The 21,971-nt window shown below is 45.7% G+C and overlaps 1 protein-coding gene across 6 annotated transcripts in view; it reads left to right on the plus strand.

Annotated features, from left to right (window-relative positions):
- The window catches only part of PDE10A (phosphodiesterase 10A), a 938,782-nt gene that overhangs the window by 687,524 nt on the left and 229,287 nt on the right, over nt 1-21,971 (plus strand). For all 6 annotated transcript variants that reach the window (XM_075596713.1, XM_075596710.1, XM_075596711.1 and 3 more), the window contains one exon: nt 13,100-13,250. In XM_075596713.1, the coding sequence (XP_075452828.1) occupies nt 13,100-13,250 (151 nt within the window). The remainder of the gene's footprint in view (nt 1-13,099; nt 13,251-21,971) is intronic.

Here is a 21,971-nt window from a genome sequence, read left to right on the forward strand (position 1 = left end):
AACTTAATTAAAGAGTCAGGAGGGACCTTCTGATATGGAGTGCAGCTACAAGATGTGCGGCGAAGTGTCGGCCGCTGTGATGGGCAGTCTGCCACACGACATGCTAATAAAGATGCCCATGAAAAGACCCTTCTTGCATGTGAGTGGAGTTACTCAGGGAGAAGGTGCACCCGGGAGTTCCCTTTCAGAAACTCCTCCCTGCTATCGTAGGGATCTGGATGGGATGGAGGCGCTCTACCAAATGTGAGTAGGACTCTGCACACTACCTCAGATGCCTGTCATGGTGAAATCCCCACTACCAACCAGCGGGAGACTCAGGAGTCCTGTGAGCCAGCAGGTGCACCACACTACACTGACATGTAACTGGGGGCAGTTTCTCACATATGGGGTCAGGATCAGAAGGGCCCTGAGGGAAACACCATTAGAGTTGGAGGCGCTGCTGAGATACCTATTATCACGACAGGCTTTTGCTAGGCACACTGGAAAACAGGAGAATGTATGCTGCCAGGAAGTGCTGTGGAAGGGACAGGAGCCTAGGGGTAGTCAGGAGTGTGACAGTCCGCTCGCAAAGTACACCCTAGGGCCTTGAGTGGAGTAAAGTGGGTCTGGAGACAGGGCTATAGCTGTTCTAGTCACCTTGAGGCAGCTAGTCGTAGGATGCCTGAGGGGATAGCCTGGTTAACATGGGTCAGGAATTCCTGAGAGGGTCTGCGCTAGGTGTAGCCAACAGTAGGTTGACGCCCCAAGTACTGCATGGGAGAAGCCAGAGTAATCTAGCCAGTAACCAGATCACTTACCACAGAGCACATACTGGAGGAAAGCAGATACAGCATGCAGAGAAAGAGTGAGCCTAGCCTGAGGTAGTGCATACATGAGTAGGACACACATGAGATACATGGAGAGGTGCACTGGCATTCTTTATTGCATCGAAATGGCGGCTGCCCAGCAGAGAGGAGCACCATGTGCGATAGAAAGCAACAAGAAAAGATGGCGACCACAAGTAACGATGTTCCGCGTGGTGCGGAGAGTCCAAGATGGCGGCTCGCGCCTGATGGAGAGAGCGCACATGGAGTGTGTACCACGGAGGTACCACATACAGAAGGGACTTTTGCTAGTCTACTATGGAGCAGTGGCTGTGCCGTTTTTGTCCTGCCTTGGAGCCCGGGGTGCCACCCTGGAGGAAAGTGTTGCGGACATTGCTATTGTGTGTGACAATGATGGAGTATCTGATTGCCAGACGGTGATCACCAGACAAGTAACCCCTGCTGTTAATGTGAATGGCTGTGTAATCCAAAATAGCGGTTCCCGCTTGCCTGTGAGACCGCGTGGGCCGTGTGCTGAAAATTTTGCAAACCATGAAGTTGCAAGAAGTTGGCCGGGAGAGGCGTGAAAAAGAGAACCCCACCCTGCTGGGGAAAGTGGCGCGAAAGCTGTGGCCGCGCCCTCCTGGACTGTGACAGGCTCAGAGCCAATTCTGGGTCACCAAGTAAACCCGTTGGACCCCCCTCTAATATCTACCACGGGTCCTTGTATCTGGCAATTGAGAATGGAGCTGACTGAGGTAGGAGCTATAGGTGCGCTTCCTGCCCCTCAGTTGCGAGGAGCTGGGGAACAGGAGAGACTGCTGTGCTGAGTGTCTCCCTTAACCAGTGTGACTAAGAGTGCAATGGACATTGCCGTACACCCCTACCTATTGCCAGGAGGCTTCCTGGTAGTGAAGGCGGGTGAAAAAAAAACCTTGAGGTGCCTGTGCATGCAGTGCAGGTTACAGTGGTGACACTGTTTATTTGACAACGGCCGTAGCCGCGGTGTGGAGGAGCCGACGGCAAGCCGGCGGCTCATCTCGGGATCTCCCTGGCGCGTGCAGCGCGTCACTCTGGCACCGGTCACACGGCCCAGGGTTCCCCGGCATCCCCGAAGGCTGCAGAGGCAGCAGGGGTAAGGGGGACGCTGCGCGCAGCTTGCGCAAGCCAGGGGGAGCAGCCAGGGGTTCGGGGAAGGGGAGGGGGACATTTTTATTAAGCGCGCGGGACGGGGCTTATTCCGGCTCGCTCGCGGCTCCGTTTTGGCGCCAGCCGGAATAAGCCCCGTTCATAAGGGGCACAAAACGGGCAAATGCTCAAATAAACTTTGCCGCTGCTGTACCCGATGGAGAAGCCAGCACCACTGCAAGATGCCCCCAGTGTGGCATACACTATCTATGGGCTGTGGAGTCATTTGTGCCTGGGCACGCCGCGGAGGCGGGAGGAGAGACAGCCAAGCTGACGGCTGGAGCCTCGCCCAAAGTGAAAACAGAGAAGGCTGATCCCGGAGAATGGGGATCTCTACTGATGATAGCTTCGGGGAAGAGGGAAACTGGGGCCTGCTACCGCAGCGAGAACCCGGAACCTCGCTATCGGTCCCCTGCGGAAGTACCCTTGCCGGCATCCAAGTCTGTCTCGTCGGACGAAAAGCAGCAAGCCCGACATCGGTGATGATGCGCCTACCGGTGGGCCACTACAGCGGTGCTGAAAAAGAGCCAGCACTTACCTGTGATGTGGAGGAGCCGAGTCTCGAGAGTTCTCGATTACCTGCGCTAATGCGACCGGAGCGGAGGAGTCCCACGGCCGTGGCAACTCCCATCGTGAAAGGAGAAGAGGACCTCATCACAAGCCAGCGGAGTGGTGAGATACCCTCTTACCTCCCACAGGCTCCGATGGAGGCGGCGGAGAAGGAAGGCCCAGCCAAGGCCCAAGCAGAGCTGCGGAGCTGCAGAGCTGCGGAGCGAAACATCACATCCGGCGCTGAACGTCGAAATGAAGGAAGAAGTTCCGGTGGGGGGCCCCACCCAAGATGGCGCCTCATCCTGCGAGAATGATGATGTCACTTCCGGTGGCCACAGCGGAGCCGACCGGAAGCAGCCGTCGCCGCTGCTGATCAGCACCAGTCTGTCCCAGGAAGAGATGGACGGGTGTCGGCAAGCGGTGGAGAAGTGGGTCAGCAAGAAGAATGGTGAGCCTGCTCTGTCCAAGAAGCCACTGTCCCCTGCGGTTGGCCGTGACCTTACCAAAGTCAAAGACTTTACCCCGGACACTGTTGCTGCCCCGGCCCCAGCCCAGAGTCACTTTGCCCATGCCATTGCCCCTATCCATGCCCCAGCTATTTCGGGTCCCCGCCATAGTCACTGTGGGTCATTGGGTAAATGGGAAGGCCCCAAGCCACTTACTGATTACCAGTACGGGGTGGGTTTGGTTCAGGACTCTGGGGTTACTACCAATGTTGTTCATATTGTGCCTGTTGCCCGGGTAAAACCCTATGTGCCTCCAGTGTCAGCAAGAGTTGCCAGGAATTGCCAAAAAGCTTTACTTTATTTCCACCATCCATGGGAGGGAGAAATTGAGTTTGAAATTGGTTCCGCTGATGAGGAGAGGGAATTTAGTTCTGGTGAAGAGAACAGTGATGAGGAAGAGAATTGGGATACTGATAGTTCCATAGAAAATTGGGATCGTGAGGTATCAGGTGAGAATTGGGATAAAGAGACAGAAAAGGTGTCTTACATCTCCAGGAAATGCCTTAAGGAAGTGTATGGGCATGATTCTCTCCGATCATTATTATCCAGGCCGGAATTATAGGCTGAGTGTGGACCTGCCACACTCTCTCTCTCTTCCCCCACACTCTCTCTTCCCCCACACTCTCTCTTCCCCCACACTCTCACTCTCTTCCCCCCACACTCTCTCTCTCTTCCCCCCACACTCTCTCTCTTCCCCCCACACTCTCTCTTTTCCCCACACTCTCTCTTCTCTCTCTCCCCCACACTCTCTCCCCCACACTCTCTCCCCCACACTCTCTCCCCCACACTCACTCTCTCCCCCACACTCTCTCCCCCACACTCTCTCCCCCACACTCTCTCACTCTCTCCCACACATTGGAGGGGGAAAAAAGGGACAATTATTTAAAGAGATACAGTACACAGTAAAAACAGTGGGAAAAAATGAGACACGGTTACCGCACTTACTCCGCTGGCGTCTTCACCCAGTTGATACCGCGCTCAAGGATATGCGCTGTTGACGCGGTGTGCTTTGGATCGTTGTCCTGGTAGAAACGGTGACCATCCGGGAACTCATGTGTGATGTATTCCACAATCTCAGGCACAATTTTCTCTTGGAAGATAGCTTTATTCATGATTCCTGTAACAAGAAAAGAAAAGTACTCCAAAAACTGCACACTAGTACAGTACAGTGTGTAAGGCAAAAGCGTGTGACATACATTTTACTGTACCTTCAAAGATGATGATGCATCCTGGTCCACGCCTAGAGATGGCACCCCACACATGCATCTTCGCTGGCTGTTTTGGACGCAGCTTCATAGATATGCAACCTTTTTTGTGGAATGCAAAGGTGGCAAATCTCTGCAGCGAAACAGTAGACTCGTCAGTGAAGATGCAATCCTGGAAAGTTTCTCCACTGTCGATCCATGCTTGGGCCTGGACCACTCTCTTGATCTTGTTAACGTCCCTTATCATAGGGTACACTCTGTAATGACAAGAAATTATTTTATAGGTACAGTACAGTTTCTTAAACAACACTTTTACCTCCTGTACTGTCCAGTACTAACCTCACACGTCCATATTTCCATTGTATTGTATTGTATGTCTTTATTTATATAGCGCCATTAATGTACATAGCGCTTCACAGCAGTAATACACGTGGTAATCCAATAAATAACAGATAATATAAATAACAGATCATGGGAATAAGTGCTTTAGACATTAAGGAAGAGGAGTCCCTGCTCCGAGGAGCTTACAGTCTAATTGGTAGGTAGGGAGAACGTACAGAGACAGTAGGAGGGAGTTCTGGTAAGTGCATCTGCAGGGGGCCAAGCTTTATGTGCCATGTGTTCAGAATAGCCACAGTCCTATTCATATGCTTTTTTAAGCAAGTGTGTCTTAAGATGGGTCTTAAAGGTGGATAGAGAGGGTGCTAGTCGGGTACTGAGGGGAAGGGCATTCCAGAGGTGAGGGGCAGTCAATGAAAAAGGTTTAAGGCGGGAGAGGGCTTTAGATACAAAGGGGGTAGAAAGAAGACATCCTTGAGAAGAACGCAAGAGTCTGGATGGTGCATAACGAGAAATTAGGGCTGAGATGTAAGGAGGGGCAGAAGAGTGTAAAGCTTTAAAAGTGAGGAGAAGAATGGAGTGTGAGATGCGGGATTTGATCGGAAGCCAGGAGAGGGATTTCATGAGGGGAGATGCTGAGACAGATCTAGGAAAGAGTAGAGTGATTCTGGCAGCAGCGTTAAGGATAGATTGTAGGGGAGACAGGTGAGAGGCAGGAAGGCCGGACAGCAGGAGGTTACAGTAATCAAGACGGGAGAGAATGAGGGCCTGAGTCAGAGTTTTAGCAGTCGAGCAACAGAGGAAAGGGCGTATCTTTGTTATATTGCGGAGGAAAAAGCGACAGGTTTTAGAAATGTTTTGAATGTGAGGGGCAAATGTGAGAGAGGAGTCGAGTGTGACCCCAAGGCAGCGTGCTTGGGCTACTGGGTGAATGATCGTAGTTCCAACAGTAATGTGGAAGGAGGTAGTAGGGCCAGGTTTGGGAGGAAGTATGAGGAGCTCTGTTTTAGCCATGTTGAGTTTAAGGCGGCGGAGGGCCATCCAGGATGATATAGCAGAGAGACATTCAGAAACTTTGGTTTGTACAGTAGGTGTAAGGTCGGGTGTTGAGAAATATATTTGTGTGTCGTCAGCATAGAGGTGATAATTAAACCCAAAAGATGTTATTAGGTCACCTAGAGAGAGTGTATACAGAGAAAAGAGAAGAGGTCCCAGGACAGAGCCCTGGGGTACCCCCACAGAGAGATCAATAGAGGAGGAGGAGGTATTAGCAGAAGAGACACTGAAAGTACGATGGGGGAGGTAGGATGAGATCCAGGATAGAGCTTTGTTCCGAATGCCAAGAGTATGGAGAATGTGAAGGAGAAGAGGGTGGTCCACGGTGTCAAATGCTGCAGAGAGGTCGAGTAATATGAGCAGAGTGTAATGACCTCTGTCTTTGGCAGCATGGAGGTCGTCAGTTATTTTAGTGAGGGCTGTTTCCGTGGAGTGAGCAGTACGGAAGCCAGATTGTAGAGGGTCTAGGAGAGAATAGGTGTTGAGAAAATGGAGCAAGCGAGCGAATACAAGACGTTCAAGGAGTTTAGAGGCAAAAGGCAGGAGGGAGACAGGCCGATAGTTAGAAAGACAGGTAGGGTCAAGCTTGCTGTTTTTGAGTAATGGTATGACTGTTGCATGTTTGAAGGAGGATGGAAAGGTTCCAGAGCAGAGGGAGGAGTTAAAAATGTACGTGAGCGTAGGGATTATAGTAGGAGCAAGAGGTTTTAGGAGATGGGAGGGAATGGGGTCAAGAGGGCAAGTGGTAGAGGGAGAAGAGGCGATCAACAGCGACACATCCTCCTCTGAGACAGTGGAAAAAGAGTCAAGGAAGGCAGGAGGAGAGTTAGGAAGAGGTGTAGGATGGGAGGAAGAAACAGAGGGGATGTTCTGACGTATGGATTCCACCTTTTCCTTAAAATAGTCAGCAAAGTCCTGAGCGGAGATGGAGGAAGGAGAGGCAGCTGAGGGTGGTTTGAGTAGAGTATCAAAGACAGAGAACAGTCGGCGTGGGTTAGACTTGTGCATGTTGATTAGTGAAGAAAAGTAGGCTTGTTTAGCTTGCGAGAGGGCAGAGTTGAAACAGGATAGCATAAATTTGTAGTGAAGGAAGTCTGCGAGAGTATGAGATTTCCTCCAGAGGCGTTCAGAGGAACGAGTGGAGGAACGCAGCATGCACGTGTGGGAATTTAACCAGGGTCTAGGGTTAAAAGGGCGAGTGCGGCAGAGAGAAAGCGGGGCATGTAGATCAAGAGAGGAGGACAAGGCAGAGTTGTAGTTCCTGACCAGTTTGTCAGGGTCTGTAGCAGATCTGAGAGAGGAGAGGGAGGAGTGTAACGTGGACTCAAAGTCAGGTAAGTGAATAGAGCGCAGGTTTCTGCAGAACCGGGGTGTAGATGGAGGTGGAGAAGTTGAGAAGCGAGATAGAGAGAATGAGATGAGGTGATGGTCAGAGAGAGGAAAAGGGGAAATGGAGAAATCAGAGAGAGAGAAATTTTTAGTGAAAACCAGGTCTAAGTAGTGGCCATCCTTGTGGGTGCTGGCTGCAGTCCACTGTTGAAGGCCAAAAGAAGAGGTTAGAGAAAGAAAGCGGGAAGCCCAAGGGAGAGAGGGGTCATCAATGTGGCAGTTGAAGTCCCCAAGGAGAAGAACAGGGGAGTCTGAGGAGAGGAAGAAAGAGAGCCAGGATTCAAAGTGAGAGAGAAAGGCAGAAGGGGGATGAGTAGAGGTAGGTGGGCGATACATGACCGCCACATGAACAGGGAGAGGAGAGAAGATCTGGACAGTGTGAACCTCAAAGGAGGGAAAGGCAAGAGAGGGGGGAATAGGAATAGTTCGGTAACGGCAGAGAGAGGAGAGCAGGAGCCCCACACCTCCACCCCTGCCATCAAGGCGCGGAGTGTGGGAGAAGGAAAGGCCACCAAAAGAGAGGGCAGCTTCCAGAGCAGAGTCAGACTGAGTGAGCCAGGTCTCAGTTATAGCAAAGAGAAGCAGGGAGTGAGAGAGAAAGAAGTCATGCACAGAAAGGAACTTGTTAGAAAGGGAGCGAGCATTCCAAAGGGCACAGGAGAAAGGGAGAGAGGAGGGAGGGTGGCAGGGGATGGGTATGAGGTTGGAGGGGTTAACACCAGAAGGAGTAGAAGTTGTATATGGGAGGCGAGGACGAGAGCAAGTAGAAATAAGGCAGGGACCAGGATTGGGAGAGATATCCCCAGAAGCAAGGAGGAGAAGCATGGATAGAAAGAGGATGTGTGAGGATGATTTGTAGGGGTGTGTTTTAGTGCAGGAGGTATAGCTGTGTGGTGACAGAGGATGCAGGTAAGAATGGATTTCCATCCAATTCTGCGTCTCATCTTCTTTATGCTGGTCTCGGATACTGTGAGATTGTGATTTTCCTGCAGAGTGTAAGGCACTCTTCTCATCATTCTCCACTTATTTTGTTGACCAGAAGAGTTGTCTCCCTACAATGTACAGATAAACAACAATCCGGTAAGTTACAGTGCAGTAGGCCACAAGCACAGCACATCATTTGCAGTAAAAATAGTATAAAATGAGATAGATCTACACAATATATAGTTCTGTTAATATGCAGCAATATAAACAATAGATATACTGTAGTTATATAAATATACCGAAATAACTATAAAATTAGATAGGTCTACACAATATATAGTTCTATTAATATGCAGTAATATAAACAATAGATATACTGTAGTTATATAAATATACCGAAATAACTATAAAATTAGATAGATCTACACAATATATAGTTCTATTAATATGCAGCAATATAAACAATAGATATACTGTAGTTATATAACTATACCAAAATAACTATAATATTAGATACTGTAGGTCTACACAATATATAGTTCTATTAATATGCATCAATATAAACAATAATAGATATACTGTATTATATAGTTATATAAATATACTTACGCGTTAGTTACCGTTGGTGTCCTCGTGCATTGTTTGGTTTTTCCGTGTGCATGATAGTACACGGTGGTTGATGGCACAACGAGGCCAGAAGCAGCTAACCAGCGTTGGATATCTGCAAGTCGGTGTCCGCTCGTGTACATCTCCTTAATTCTCATGCTGAGATCCTTAGAAATCTTTTTAACAGGCATTGCTGCGAGTAGAAAGAAATACAAACATGTATATTCAATGTTTAGTCGATGTGTATTCAATGTGCAGTGAATCCACAAAATGGATGGTGTATTTATACGTTAATAACTCACATTAGAGTACGCCCACTTTCAACACCTGTACCTCGTCGCAATGCATAAAAGGTTACACACTTTGCATAGCCCACCACTCGATGATCTTAATCTGAACTTGCCCTTGTCCAGATACTGCATTGTGCCATCTGCTTCCATGGATCAACCCCGATTCTATGGATGCAAGAAGCCACTCGCCTATGCCGTGCCTGTCATGCAAAAAAAGCAAAAGGTGGCAGCCGTTTCCAAGCCAAGGCCAAAGCGACAGGCTAAGGCCAATAAAGAAAACCTTCTGCTGACCCCAAAGGCTAAGGGTTTTAATACACGTAAGCCTTATTATGTCAGGAAGAAATTCGGTGATGTACACTCATGCAAAACAAATGGCAGCCAACCCATCGAACCCACAGGCCAATTCCTCGTTTATGCTTCGACGACTCTGCCGCCGCTCTCACGGAAATCTACAGCCATACTTCTCTACTACTCGTCCACGACGCTGCCGTCGCTCTCCCGGAAACCCACAGCCCATCTTCGCCACTGCTCTTCGACGACGCTGCCACTGGTGCCCCTGAAATACATGGGTCACTTTCTCCATTACGCTTAGACTCTGCCGCTTCTCGCCCGGAAATCCACAGGTCGCTTTCTCCATCCCTCTTCGACAACGCTGCCGCTTCTCTCCCGGAAATCCACAGGTCACCTCCTCCATCCTTCTTCGACGACGCTGCCGCTTCTCTCCATTGAACCTCCATCTCATCCTCCGTAGCACCCATCCACCCAGATGTGCACAGCACGCCATGCACAAGAACCAGCTCGTTAGACCGCATGCTGAATGGGTTAAGTGTGGATATCCCCGGGAACTCTACTGTGCTGGTAAATATAGATCTGCTTTTAGAGACCATGCTAAATATGGATCAACGGATTCAGAAGATGGATCAACGGAAGATGGATCGACGGATGGAGAAGATAGAGACTGACATAGCGGGGATACATAATTTGCTCGTGTCCATGCCCCTGTATCCCCGATGACGGAGCAGGAGGGTGGCATGGATGTGATGAATGGGACCTTCGACCGCCTTCCAACACCAAGCGCACCCCCTCCACCAGAAGAATTTGTGTACATGTATGCCGTTGAGGAGGAGGATAACATGACAACCCCATCAAGACCACGCTAGGAGACAACACGGTGACCAAGACAGGAGGAAAGCTTCCTCCCAGACAACCTTCCCTCGCCCGCCGCCACAAGCACACCCGCTCCTAGAAGAACATTCGCTTCCAGAACCCAACCTACATACGCTTGCATCGATACGGTGCCCGACATCATCCTGCGCGAGCTGTCACCGGCACTCAGGGAAAAGTATAGGGTGATGAGTGCTGGTTTACCACAGAAGTATGCCATGTTAATTTTTAAGCACCACGTGTCCTACTTGGTGTACTGCAGGTGGGTCTACAATGTGAACTACGAAGGAAATCGTGAAAAAAGGGCGCTTCCTGAAAATTTAAGGGGGACTATTGTGGAGGAATTGCGGTGCTATTTTTCAATTTCAGATCCTTTAATGAAAATCGTTCGAGACTCCATTAATGGCATTTTGCGCCATACAAGGCATCGGCGTGACTGTTCAACTGTTGTTTATTTTTTGTAAATGTTTTTGTAAATTTTTTGACTTTCTGTACTTTAATAAAGAAGATGTTGCGTTTTTTACATTTTATGAATAAAGAATTTTTTTTAATAACACCATACTGTTGTGCTGTACATGTTTTGACTTTCTGTACTTTAATAAAGGAGATGTTGCGTGTTTTAACTTGTATTAATAAAGAAATGTTTTTCCTTACTGTACACAGGACCTGCACAATTCCATTCCCCGAGTGCCGCAAACTGGCCCGGTTTTCAAGGTTATCCTTAAAACCGGGCCTGTTTGCGGCCCTCGAGGACTGGAGTTGTGCAGGCCTGACTGACTGTACTGTACACCATCCTACTGTAAATGTTTTGACTTTCTGTACATAAATGTTTTCATTAGCAGTAAATCATACACCTGTTAATGTTTTGAATTGCTGTACACTTTAAATGTTTTTAAATTGTATTTGTAAATAAATGTTTTTGTACTTACTCCACCAATAAAAGAAAATGTTGATTTGTTTTAAATTGTTCCATTGTCTCCTTTTATACTGTAACAAAATACAGTGTTTCTAGAACATACAGTACTGTCCAGGCATACTGTACTGTATACTGTAGGCATGCTCAGTACTGTACATCACAAGAGTATTACAACAATACATGCTGTATGGGTATAGAATACACATATGTACTGGAATACATGTAAAATAAATGCATACTTTTTATTTTTTCGGGTTTATTATACAGTATATATAAAAAAGTATTGTCTACGGTCTGCAAACAACAGCATACTGTTTCAGGTATTCTATCCTAATCAATAACAATGGCCACTAAACTGTAGACACTGGTACTTGTTTTTTTTTACTCAGATTCAGCAATGTGCAGGCATTGTAACACAAAGCGATATTATCCATCGAAATCCCTCCATTTACCGTTTTCCGCATGAGATGACAAAGTTTTCTTTTCTGAGAAACAAAAAAAAGTAAAAGTTTTACTGTAATGGTCAGTCAGTCCTCTAAAGAAGTTCCCACAGTCAGTCCCACCAATCATTTTCTCGGGGGGCATCTCCTGTTCACATGCGCATGCGCCTACCGTCGATGTGATGACACGCATATGTGTTTCAAGAGGTTCCAATGCGCATGCGCCTAGCTTTTCACCAATTGTGCAGTATCTACTGTAGAAGCTGCTCAGCCAATGATATTGCTTACAGGAGAATCGCTTGACTTTTGAATCGCATTGATATTGATATTTTCAAAATAAAAAAAACAGAATAAAATATGGCAACATTACTCACCATAGACTTTCCCAATCAGCTGGCGCCGAGCCACTGCCAGTCCCGTATTCTTGATTATACACGTAGTTGAAAGGTGACAGTGGGACTACTACACCTGTAGTCAGCTGATGAGGCTGGAAATCGCTTAGGTACATGCAAGCTTGCTCGAATCTGTATGTGAAATCTGGCTCAGGCTGCAGGTATCCGGGTGGGGACAGACAGCAAGGGTTGCCGGTCACCAGGTTTTCACTGACAGTCGGACCGTTATTGGAAGCTGCCGCTATCGCATTGCTTGCCAGCGCCTGATGTTTCTTAGTTGGTTTTAACACGACCTTTCGCCTTTTGCAGTCTCCATGATCATAGATACGGGAAAAACCCGGTGATACACACCAATACCCTCCAATAACATCGGGATCAATATGAAAAAAACATGGATCGCTACATAACTTTTTCCTTATTGCACGCTTCCACACATGAACATCTGGGGAAAATTTGTAAAAGTTATAGTTTTCGATAAAATACTGATAAATTTGAACAACTGTTGCCATCTTATCATCTGTTGCATTAATCGCGGCCCATATTAAATAAGCGTACGTTCTGTCGGGTTTTTGGAACACGGACTGCAGTTGTGCACTCATGGCGGGACTCTCAGGACAATAACCAGACCAGAAACTGCGCTTGTCTTTTTTTAATATGAAAAGCTTAAATTGATACATTATTGTAACTTCTTCCTTCAGTCCCAAGGCCAATTTACAATGGACCACTGTGGTATTTTTTTAAACACCTGCAAGTCGACACATTACTGAAGCGCATGCGCATTACAATTCATGAATATCTGCCATCTGGCGGATACGCGAAGAATTGCAACCAATTAAATCCGAACCATTATCAATAAACACATCAACCGCGCATCAACCGCGGGTGTGAATGCAACATGAATGCGGTATAAATGCGGTCAGAATGCGGCATGAACGTGGTGAAGTGCAGTGAAGTGCGTGGCATTTGAAAAAAAATCCCGAAAAAATTTGGAGATGTTGGAGAATAAAAGGGGCCGCGGCTGTAGTTGAGCTAAATGTTTCAGATGATTTATCTTTAAATTAGAAGTATTTTTTTTTAACTTTTGCAATTTACTATTTCTCTCATCTGACTACAATAACCAATGCTGCAAATATCAAAGTACAGAACTCCCAAATGGGTCTGGTACAGTAAATACATATAAAAAGTTACTTTTGTCTTGCATACACGGTTTAATTAAATGGCTTGGCAATGCAGCTGTGTTGTATTTATTTACTGAGACCCTATTTCTGTTTTGTGGTACTTCCTGTCTAATTGATTGATTTTTGTCTCATGCTTTCTTTTCCCATCAAGCTTTGACCTTGAAAAGTTGTGTCGTTTCACCATGTCAGTGAAGAAGAACTATCGTCGTGTACCCTACCACAACTGGAAGCATGCAGTTACAGTATCACACTGCATGTATGTTATACTTCAAAATAACCAAGGGCTATTTACAGATCTGGAGGTAGGTTGTACATTATTTAACAATGTAACATCTGTTTTATGGTAACATAGAAAGTAACAAACGTGGTTTATTGATCCATCCTCAAAGTAACCAACATTTTGGCCATCAAGTTTTTATTCGAGTGAGGTGTTTCCAGAGATTACTGCATTGATAATTTCTGGCAGGTAACAGTATTGCCTTTGTTTTAGGAGCACCGTGGAATGCTCAGATTTGTCAGTTTTTGTACAGTACAGTATTTTTAAATGGTTTGCATTGCCTTGTTATTTTTTGATGGATTGTACCCTACCAAAATCTTGGGGTCATCCATAAAGGCTTGGCACAACATTAGTGTATTTAAAAAGGATGTACTAGGGGGTACATACACCACAGAATTCCCTTAATGGTGTACACCACTATAAAGCAAAGATGAATCATAGTAAAATCAAACTTTAATAGGTATAATAAAATAAGTATAGGATAAATGTAACTGGTGCTCTTAAAACAATTGTAATGTGAATTTAAAAAGGGGTGTTTATCTCCAGAGGGCCAGACTTATGAAAATTGATACAGTAGATAGAGGATTGGTGACTACTAGCAGGGGGAGAGCTTAGTTAGAGCCCTAATGATCAACATCTCCCTCCATGTGTAGTGACAATATGTTTGCTGCAGATCCGCTGAATATAGATTCAGTTGACAAAATACTGATACTTTCTGATAGCTTTGATAGCATTTATGTTGGAGTAGTAACAGTAGGCAAAATAACCTCACCGGGGAGGAAAGACAGCAGTCACGGCCGCATTGGGGGTCCCGTTGTCATGGCAACTTGACACTGCATAGCCATTTGGTGTTGAGCAGCCACATTGAATGCAGTTGCAGGGGGAGATGCTGGGAGACGCCGCCGAAGGTAAGAGCTCAATGTAAAACTTTAATCGTCGGGTGAGCCTTCAGTAGAAGGTGGCAACCCTGATTGGAAGTCAAAGTGGGGATGAAGGGAAGCATTATGGAAGGATGCCTTCATTATCACTAAGGTGAACCAAGGTGTTAATAAAAATACCCTTACTACCCTACTACACATTGTATGTCATAGCAGTACAATTGACATGGCACACAACAGGTTCACCACCGCCAACCCCCCACCCCTGTAATACTCCCAAGTGGCCTAACCTCGCTCCCAAGGCACCTGCCTCCATAACCCACCTCCCCTACACCTATTCACCCTAACAAACCTAACTCTCCTCTACAGTACTGGCTGTTGGCCCTACTACCTTAAGGTGGCTAATGGCTAACATAAATACAATATACAATAAGACTTCAATGTAAAAATATGTGTATATGTGTACACTGCCGACACAGTTTATCCGAGTGCGGCTCATTCCGCAAGCCGGGAAATGTCCCGGCTTGCGAGCCGCACTCCCTCAGCGTGCCGCGCATCACCGATGCGCGGTCACGCATCATCGGGTGCCAGCGCCCCCTGCACACGCGTCCAGGGCTCCCCGAGGAGCAGGGGGTTCCGGGGGACCCGGCGGACCCGGCAGCCGTAGGGAGAGCGCCCCGATCGGAGGGCGCTCTTCCACTGCTTCGGCGCGCGCCCGTCACCCTGCGGCGCGCGCCAGGATACTGCTGCGGCCAAGAACGGGCAAATGCTCGAATAAACTTGGCCGCAGCAGTATATGTGTTTATCTATCGATCTACAGTATATCTGTGTATGTACAGTATGTGTATGTATGTATGTATATATGTATGTACTTACAGTTGTGTGAAAAAGAAAGTACACCCTCTTTGAATTCTATGGTTTTACATATCAGGAAATAATAACAATCATCTGTTCCTCAGGAGGTCTTAAAATTAGGTAAATACAACCTCAGATGAACAACAACACATGACATATTACACTGTGTCATGATTAATTTAACAAAAATAAAGCCAACATGGAGAAGCCATGTGTGAAAAACTAAGTATATCTTATGATTCAATAGCTTGTAGAACCACCTTTAGCAGCAATAACTTGAAGTAATCGTTTTCTGTATGACTTTATCAGTCTCTCACATCGTAGTGGAGGAATTTTGGCCCACTCTTCTTTACATCGTTGCTTCAGTTTATTGAGGTTTGTGGGCATTTATTTATGCACAGCTCTCTTAAGGTCCAGCCACAGCATTTCAATCGGGTTGAGGTCTAGACTTTGACTGGGCCATTGCAACACCTTGATTCTTTTATTTTTCAGCCATTCTCTCCGTATATACAGTTGTGTAAAAAAGAAAGTACACCCTCTTTGAATTCTCTGGTTTTACTTACAATGGCGGCCGCCTTTACCCTAGCGCTGCCGTATCGGCGCAACTTTGAAAACCGCGGTCAGATGCAGAATTTGATGCAGTATGTTCTTGTATTTTAGGCGCCACGGTGCCTTTTTTCTAGTCTATTATATTAGCGCTGTCTCACCATTAATGCGGCATGAACATAATACCAATCACCTGTTCCTTAGCAGGTCTTAAAATTGAGCAAATACAACCTCAGATGAACAACAACACATGACATATTACACTACAGTATGTCATGATTTCTTGAACAAAAATAAAGCCAAAATGGAGAAGCTACTGTATGTGTGAAAAACTAAGTACACCCTTACTGCTTCCATAGGAATTAAGATGCTAAGTAACAGACAGGTGCTGCAAATGAAATGCCCTTGATAATTGATCATCAGTAAGTGTGACCACCTCTATAAAAGTCGACATTTTAGCAGTTTCCTGGTCTGGAGCATTGAGGTGTATGTTAACACAATGCTAAGGAGGAAAGACATCAGCAATGATCTTAGAGAAGCAATTGTTGCTGCCCATCAATCTGGGAAGGGTAATAAGGCCATTTCCAAACAATTTAAAGTCCATCATTCTACAGTGAGAAAGATTATTCAAAAGTGGAAAACATTCAAGACAATTGCCAATCTTCCCAGGAGTGGACATCCCAGCAAATTCACCCCAAGGTCAGACCGTGCAATGCTCAGAGAAATTGCAAAAAAACCAAGAGTTACATCTCAGAATCTACAGGCCACATTTAGCATGTTAGATGTTAGATGTTAAAGTTACTCAGTTACAATACTGACAACTATGTGTCACTATTGACCCAGATGCACCTACTGGCTGGATAGAAGGGGGATTGTATGGGAATGTACGAATAATATTCCTCAGAGAAGTCCAGAACACACAAAGTCTAATGTGGCCTCTCTCCCAAGAGGTCACAAAATCTTAACACAGTAAGGCAGGGGTGCGCAAACTTTCCGTCTGCGCCCTCCTGTCTGCTCTCTCCTCACCCCCCCCCCCAGCTTGCCCCCTCCCCCTCCTTCTTACCTGTTCTCCTGCATCTTCTGACGTCTCGACGTTGCGTCGCCGAAGCCGCCGGAGACCAGGTAAGGGAATTACAGAGCCCTCACGTGCTTTCCCCTAGTATTTAATTTATATGCTTTGGAGAAGAGCGCTGGGCCTCTGTAAGTGCCACGTCCCCCAACCCCCCAGAAAGTTTCACGCACCCCATTTGCGCATCCCTGCAGTTAGGAACAATTATGTAAATGCCCCTAGGGTATGTGTTGCTGGAATTCTCTGAGGAATATTATTCATACATTCCCATACCAACCCCCTCCTATTCAGTTGATAGATGAATCTGCTTTAATACCATAGTGACTCGTTGTCAGTATTGTACCTAAGTTGTTTTATTATTTTTACCTGTTTAAACAGTATTGCTGTAATTAAATTGGGCTTTTTCTACAGAGCATGCGCTTCTCTGTTTCTTCTTCATAATGTTGGAATCTAGTTGACACTGTAGAAGCTACTCTGACTCCATTGAAAATCATTATCCTTTTGTGCTATCTGTTAGCACTTTCTACATGTGCTCTTATTAAGTATTTACTAATTATTTAATTGTTTGTTTTATTATGTGCTAGCACTATTTGCATGTTTTTAGTGCTATATTCCAAATGTATGTGCACATATTCACAAATAATTAAATTTAATTAATTCACCTTTTTAAAAAATGTGCACAAGTGTTTATTATATTACTAGTATTATTTAATATTGATTTCTACTTATTTGCACTGATTATCTTGTGTGTGTGTTTGTGTCACGGTTGTGCTCGCCACAAACCTGGGTCGGACCGTGTGGCTGAGGTGGGGTTGTATAAGCACCGACCCTAGACCGCGCAGGCTGATCCGGATTGCACAGTTCGTAGTTGTACATAGCAGGGTCGGGACTGGAGAAGGCAGCATCATCAGTGGACAAGCTAGGGTCAGGATTGGAGATTTCAGGGTAAACGTTATCCAAGCGGAGTTTCGCCAACGGAGTCAACTAGGTCCCGCTTCAGCGTAATAGCTACAGGGCGGGAGCGGTTTCTGCGCATGCGGCGACCACGGCCCATGATACTGGTCACAGGAAGGGATAGGCAGACCGGAGTGGGCACAACGCCTGGCAGAACTGGTAAACCAGTGCTTCAGCGCAAGAGTCCAGAGCGGGCCTGTGCAAGGTGAGAGAGAGCTATAGACCTCAGGACTCATAGACCGGCCTCTGCTAAGGGAAGGGCAGCAGGCCTCAGGAAACAGGGAGCTGAAGTATACACTGGAGGTGCTCCGCTTCAGCACAGGAACCAGGACACGGCCTCTGCAATAGAGAGAGAGCAGCAGGCCCCAGGAACCGGTAGACAGGCCTCTGCTATGGAAGGACAGTAGGCCTCAGGAAACAGGGAGCTGAAGTACACACTGGAGAGTCCTCCGCTTCAGCACAGGAGTCAGGAAGAGGCCTCTGCGTGAAACTAGCAGCAGGCCTCAGGAACCAGCAGACAGGCATCTGCTATAGAAGGACAGCGGGCCTCAGGAAACAGGGAGTTGAAGTACACACTGGAGAGTACTCCACTTCAGCACAGGAGACAGGAACAGGCCTCTGCATGAAACTAGCAGCAGGCCTCAGGAACTAAGGAATAGAACTAGAGAGGTTAATACACAATGGAGCCAAGCCTAGGGCTTGTGGCAGAACACGTGTGACATCCATGAAGGATTATGCTTGGCAGGGAAGCATTGTGGGAAAATTGAGTCCAGTCCGCGCTCTTGCTCTTTAGGATAGTGGAATGGTGGTTCCTCTCTAATCTCTTGCAGCTCTTAGTGTTGAAGGTGTCTGCCCCCACCTCCAATATGGATCCCAGCAGGAAAACTCCAACAGCGATACCAAGTCCCAGGAAAAAAGAAAAAACACAAAAGCGCACCAAGATTGAGATATGATGTGTATTGACAACAAATAAAGATAATAATATGCACTTACATATATAAAAACTTTAATGGTCCAGATCACGATCGTCACTTCTATTGGTAGGGCAACAAATGGGATGAAGAGGGGGGTAATCGAAAATGGCAATAAAAATAGCAATAAAAACACTTGTGTGAAGACTGGCTGTATGTGATAAACAGACCAGCGACACCCTTCGCGACACAAGCGAAGGGTGTCGCTTGTCTGTTTATCACATACAGCCAGTCTTCACACAAGTGTTTTTATTGCTATTTTTATTGCCATTTTCGATCGAAACTGAAAACGGGCGGGCACTTCCGGGACTACTATAGGGGGCCTCATTTGCCGCGCATGCGCACTACGCAGATCATCACGCCGACAAGCGTGTGAAGCAGAGACGCAGCGCAGCCTCTGAATACAGCCCCAGCGCGCGGGGCTTGTTCCTGAAGACTGAGATTACCCCCCTCTTCATCCCATTTGTTGCCCTACCAATAGAAGTGACGATCGTGATCTGGACCATTAAAGTTTTTATATATGTAAGTGCATATTATTATCTTTATTTGTTGTCAATACACATCATATCTCAATCTTGGTGCGCTTTTGTGTTTTTTCTTTTTTCCTAAGCATTGTGGGAAGGCTGTATTTAAAGGTCAGTGAACCAATAGCAGAAGGGGCGTGTGACAGTATTGCTTTAGTGAGTGAATCCAGGCTGCAGTAAATATCAGGGGAAGTGTTCCATGACTGCACAGGTCTGTAAGGCAAGGTAAGCAGTAAACTAAGGTGCGGATCCGTTACAGTTTGTGTGTGTGTGTATATATATATATAAGCAATACGATACCGTGTGGACGAATATCAAAGGCAGCACTCCAGAAAGTAGTCAAAAAAGATTTGTATTAATAAGACATCATAATAAGACATCATATCCGATCCGATATATGATGTCTTATTAATACAAATCTTTTTTGACTACTTTCTGGAGTGCTGCCTTTGATATTCGTCCACACGGTATTGTATTGCTTATTTTTGCTCATATAGGATTTGCACCCACCATTGCTTACCCGACGGAGTGCCTTTGTTCTCATTTATTTAATATATATATATATATATATATATATATATATATATATATATTAAATAAATGAGAATATATATATATGAGTGCCTTTGTTCTCATTTATTTAATATATATATATATATATATATATATATATATATATATATATATATATATATATATATATTAAATAAATGAGAACAAAGGCACTCATATATATATATATGTATGTATATATATATATATGTATGTATGTGAGGGGGGAGTGAAATATGTGATACCTAGGCATTATGCTTGTGATACTGGGTGTATAATAGTACTGCCAACAGTTTATGGGAGGAAGTATGTGGAGCTCCGTCTTGGACATGTTTTTTTTGAGTCGGTGGAGGGTCATCCAGGTTGATATAGCAGAAACACATTCGGCAACTTTGGTCTGTACAGAAGATGTAAAGTCAGGGGTTGAAAGGTGAATTTATCTGTCATAAAGGTGATATTTGAACCCTAGATATGTGATAAGCTTGCCTAGAGAGAGTGTGGAAAGAGAAAAGAGGCAGGTGATAGAGGGAGAAGAGGATATAAGCAGCAACACGTCCTCCTCTTTGAACATGTGTGTGTGGCAGTTTAGCCAGGCTCTGGGATTAGAAGGGCAAGAGCAGGAGAGGGGCATGTATATCAAGAGATAAGGATAAGGCAGAGAGAGGAAAGGGAGGAGCGCAAAGTGGAATCAAGAGTAGGAAGGTTAATGGAATGGAGGTTTCTGCTGAAATGAGGGTTAGAAGTGAGTGAAAAAACGAGATGGAGATGATGGTCAGAGAGCGGAAAGGGGGAAATGAATATGTCAGGAAGGGAAAAGTTTTTAGTGGCTCATAGGTCCAGGTATTGGCTAGGTCCAGGTATTGGCTGGCCTTGTGGGTGCTGGCTACAGTCCATTGGTGAAGGCAAATGGAAGAGGTTAGAGAGAGACAGCATAAGGCCCAAGGGAAAGAGAGGTAATCAATATGGCAGTTGAAGTCTCCAAGGAGAAGAACAGGAGAGTCGGAGGAGAGAAAGAAGGCAATCTAGGATTCAAAGAGAGAGAGAGACCGAAAGGGAGAAAAAAAAAAGCTGTAGAGTGTGAGCCTTGAAGAAAGGATTGGTAAGAGAGGGAGGAATAGGAAGGGTTGAGTACCTGCAGATTAAGGGGAGGAGGAGCCCCACACCTCCATCCCTCCCTTCAGGGCACGGAGTGTGGGAGAAAGAAAGGCCACTATTATAGAGGGCAGCGTTCAGTGCAGTGTCAGATTTAGTGAGCCAGGTACCAGTTATAGCAAAGAAGGGCAGATACTGAGAGAAAAATAAGTCATGTACAGAGAGGAAATTGTTAGAAAGGAAGCGTGCCTTCCAAAGGGCACAGGAGAGATGTGAGGGAAGTTGACATGGGATGGATATGAGGTTAGAGGGGTTAACTTCAAAAGGAGGTGAAGTTGCATGTGAGTGGGGAGGACGAGAGCAGATGTATCACTTGAAATTTAGACCACAAGGTCCAATTTTTATTTGTGAAACTGCAGACGTGAAAAAGGTTCTTATCTAAATCTTATACAAGTGCATTAGGATGCTTCTCTTCAGCAGGGACTGTGAAGCTTATCAGAATAGGGAGGAGAATGGATAGTGCAAAATAAAGGAGAATCCTTGAGGAAAACGTGTTTGAGTCAGCCAAGACTCTGAAACTAGGTAGGCAATTCACATTTCAGCAGAACAATGAACAGGAGAACAAAGAACAAACTACACTGTAGTGGTTGAACAAGAAGAGAATTAATTATCTTCTGCCTGCATCCTGACTATGATACCTCTAAACAGGGCTCTATCCCCTGGCACTGATCGGTGAATACTTACCTCTACCTTAGCCCTGTAGGTTTGCTTTCTGATCTGAGATGATCACCTTTACATATATACATACACATAACAAAAGATTTAAATGGTTAAAATTAACTGATTGAGTGTCATTAAGGCTACCTAGGCTCTTTGGAAAGCCTATGTAACGAAAAGGGCATTCAATGGATAGCAAAAATACATTTTTTACTTACCCCATCCTAATTGACGACCTCCATCTTCAGGACAATGAGTCCACTACTACCAATACAACTACAAGCACTGAAGCCCAAACATAAAATAAACATTCTAACGACCAGATGGCAAAAAACCATAAACAAAATATGTCTTGTCGAGATTTCCCTGCTGATAATGTTCTTTGCTACCTAAGAAGGTGGCATATAGACTCTTTGTAGAAGTCCCTTTTTCATAAACCTCCTTGTGAGCAGGGCATACTGTATGATCATAAATATAGACAAAGATATGAACCCGTCTTATCGCAGTATACTGTACTTACAAGTTGTCAGAACCCCTGGACCATATACTTTCTCTCCTGCATCTGATTACGCATTTTAATATTTTTAT

The sequence above is a fragment of the Ascaphus truei genome, chromosome 4 (assembly GCF_040206685.1).
Source record: "Ascaphus truei isolate aAscTru1 chromosome 4, aAscTru1.hap1, whole genome shotgun sequence".
NCBI lineage: Eukaryota > Metazoa > Chordata > Amphibia > Anura > Ascaphidae > Ascaphus > Ascaphus truei.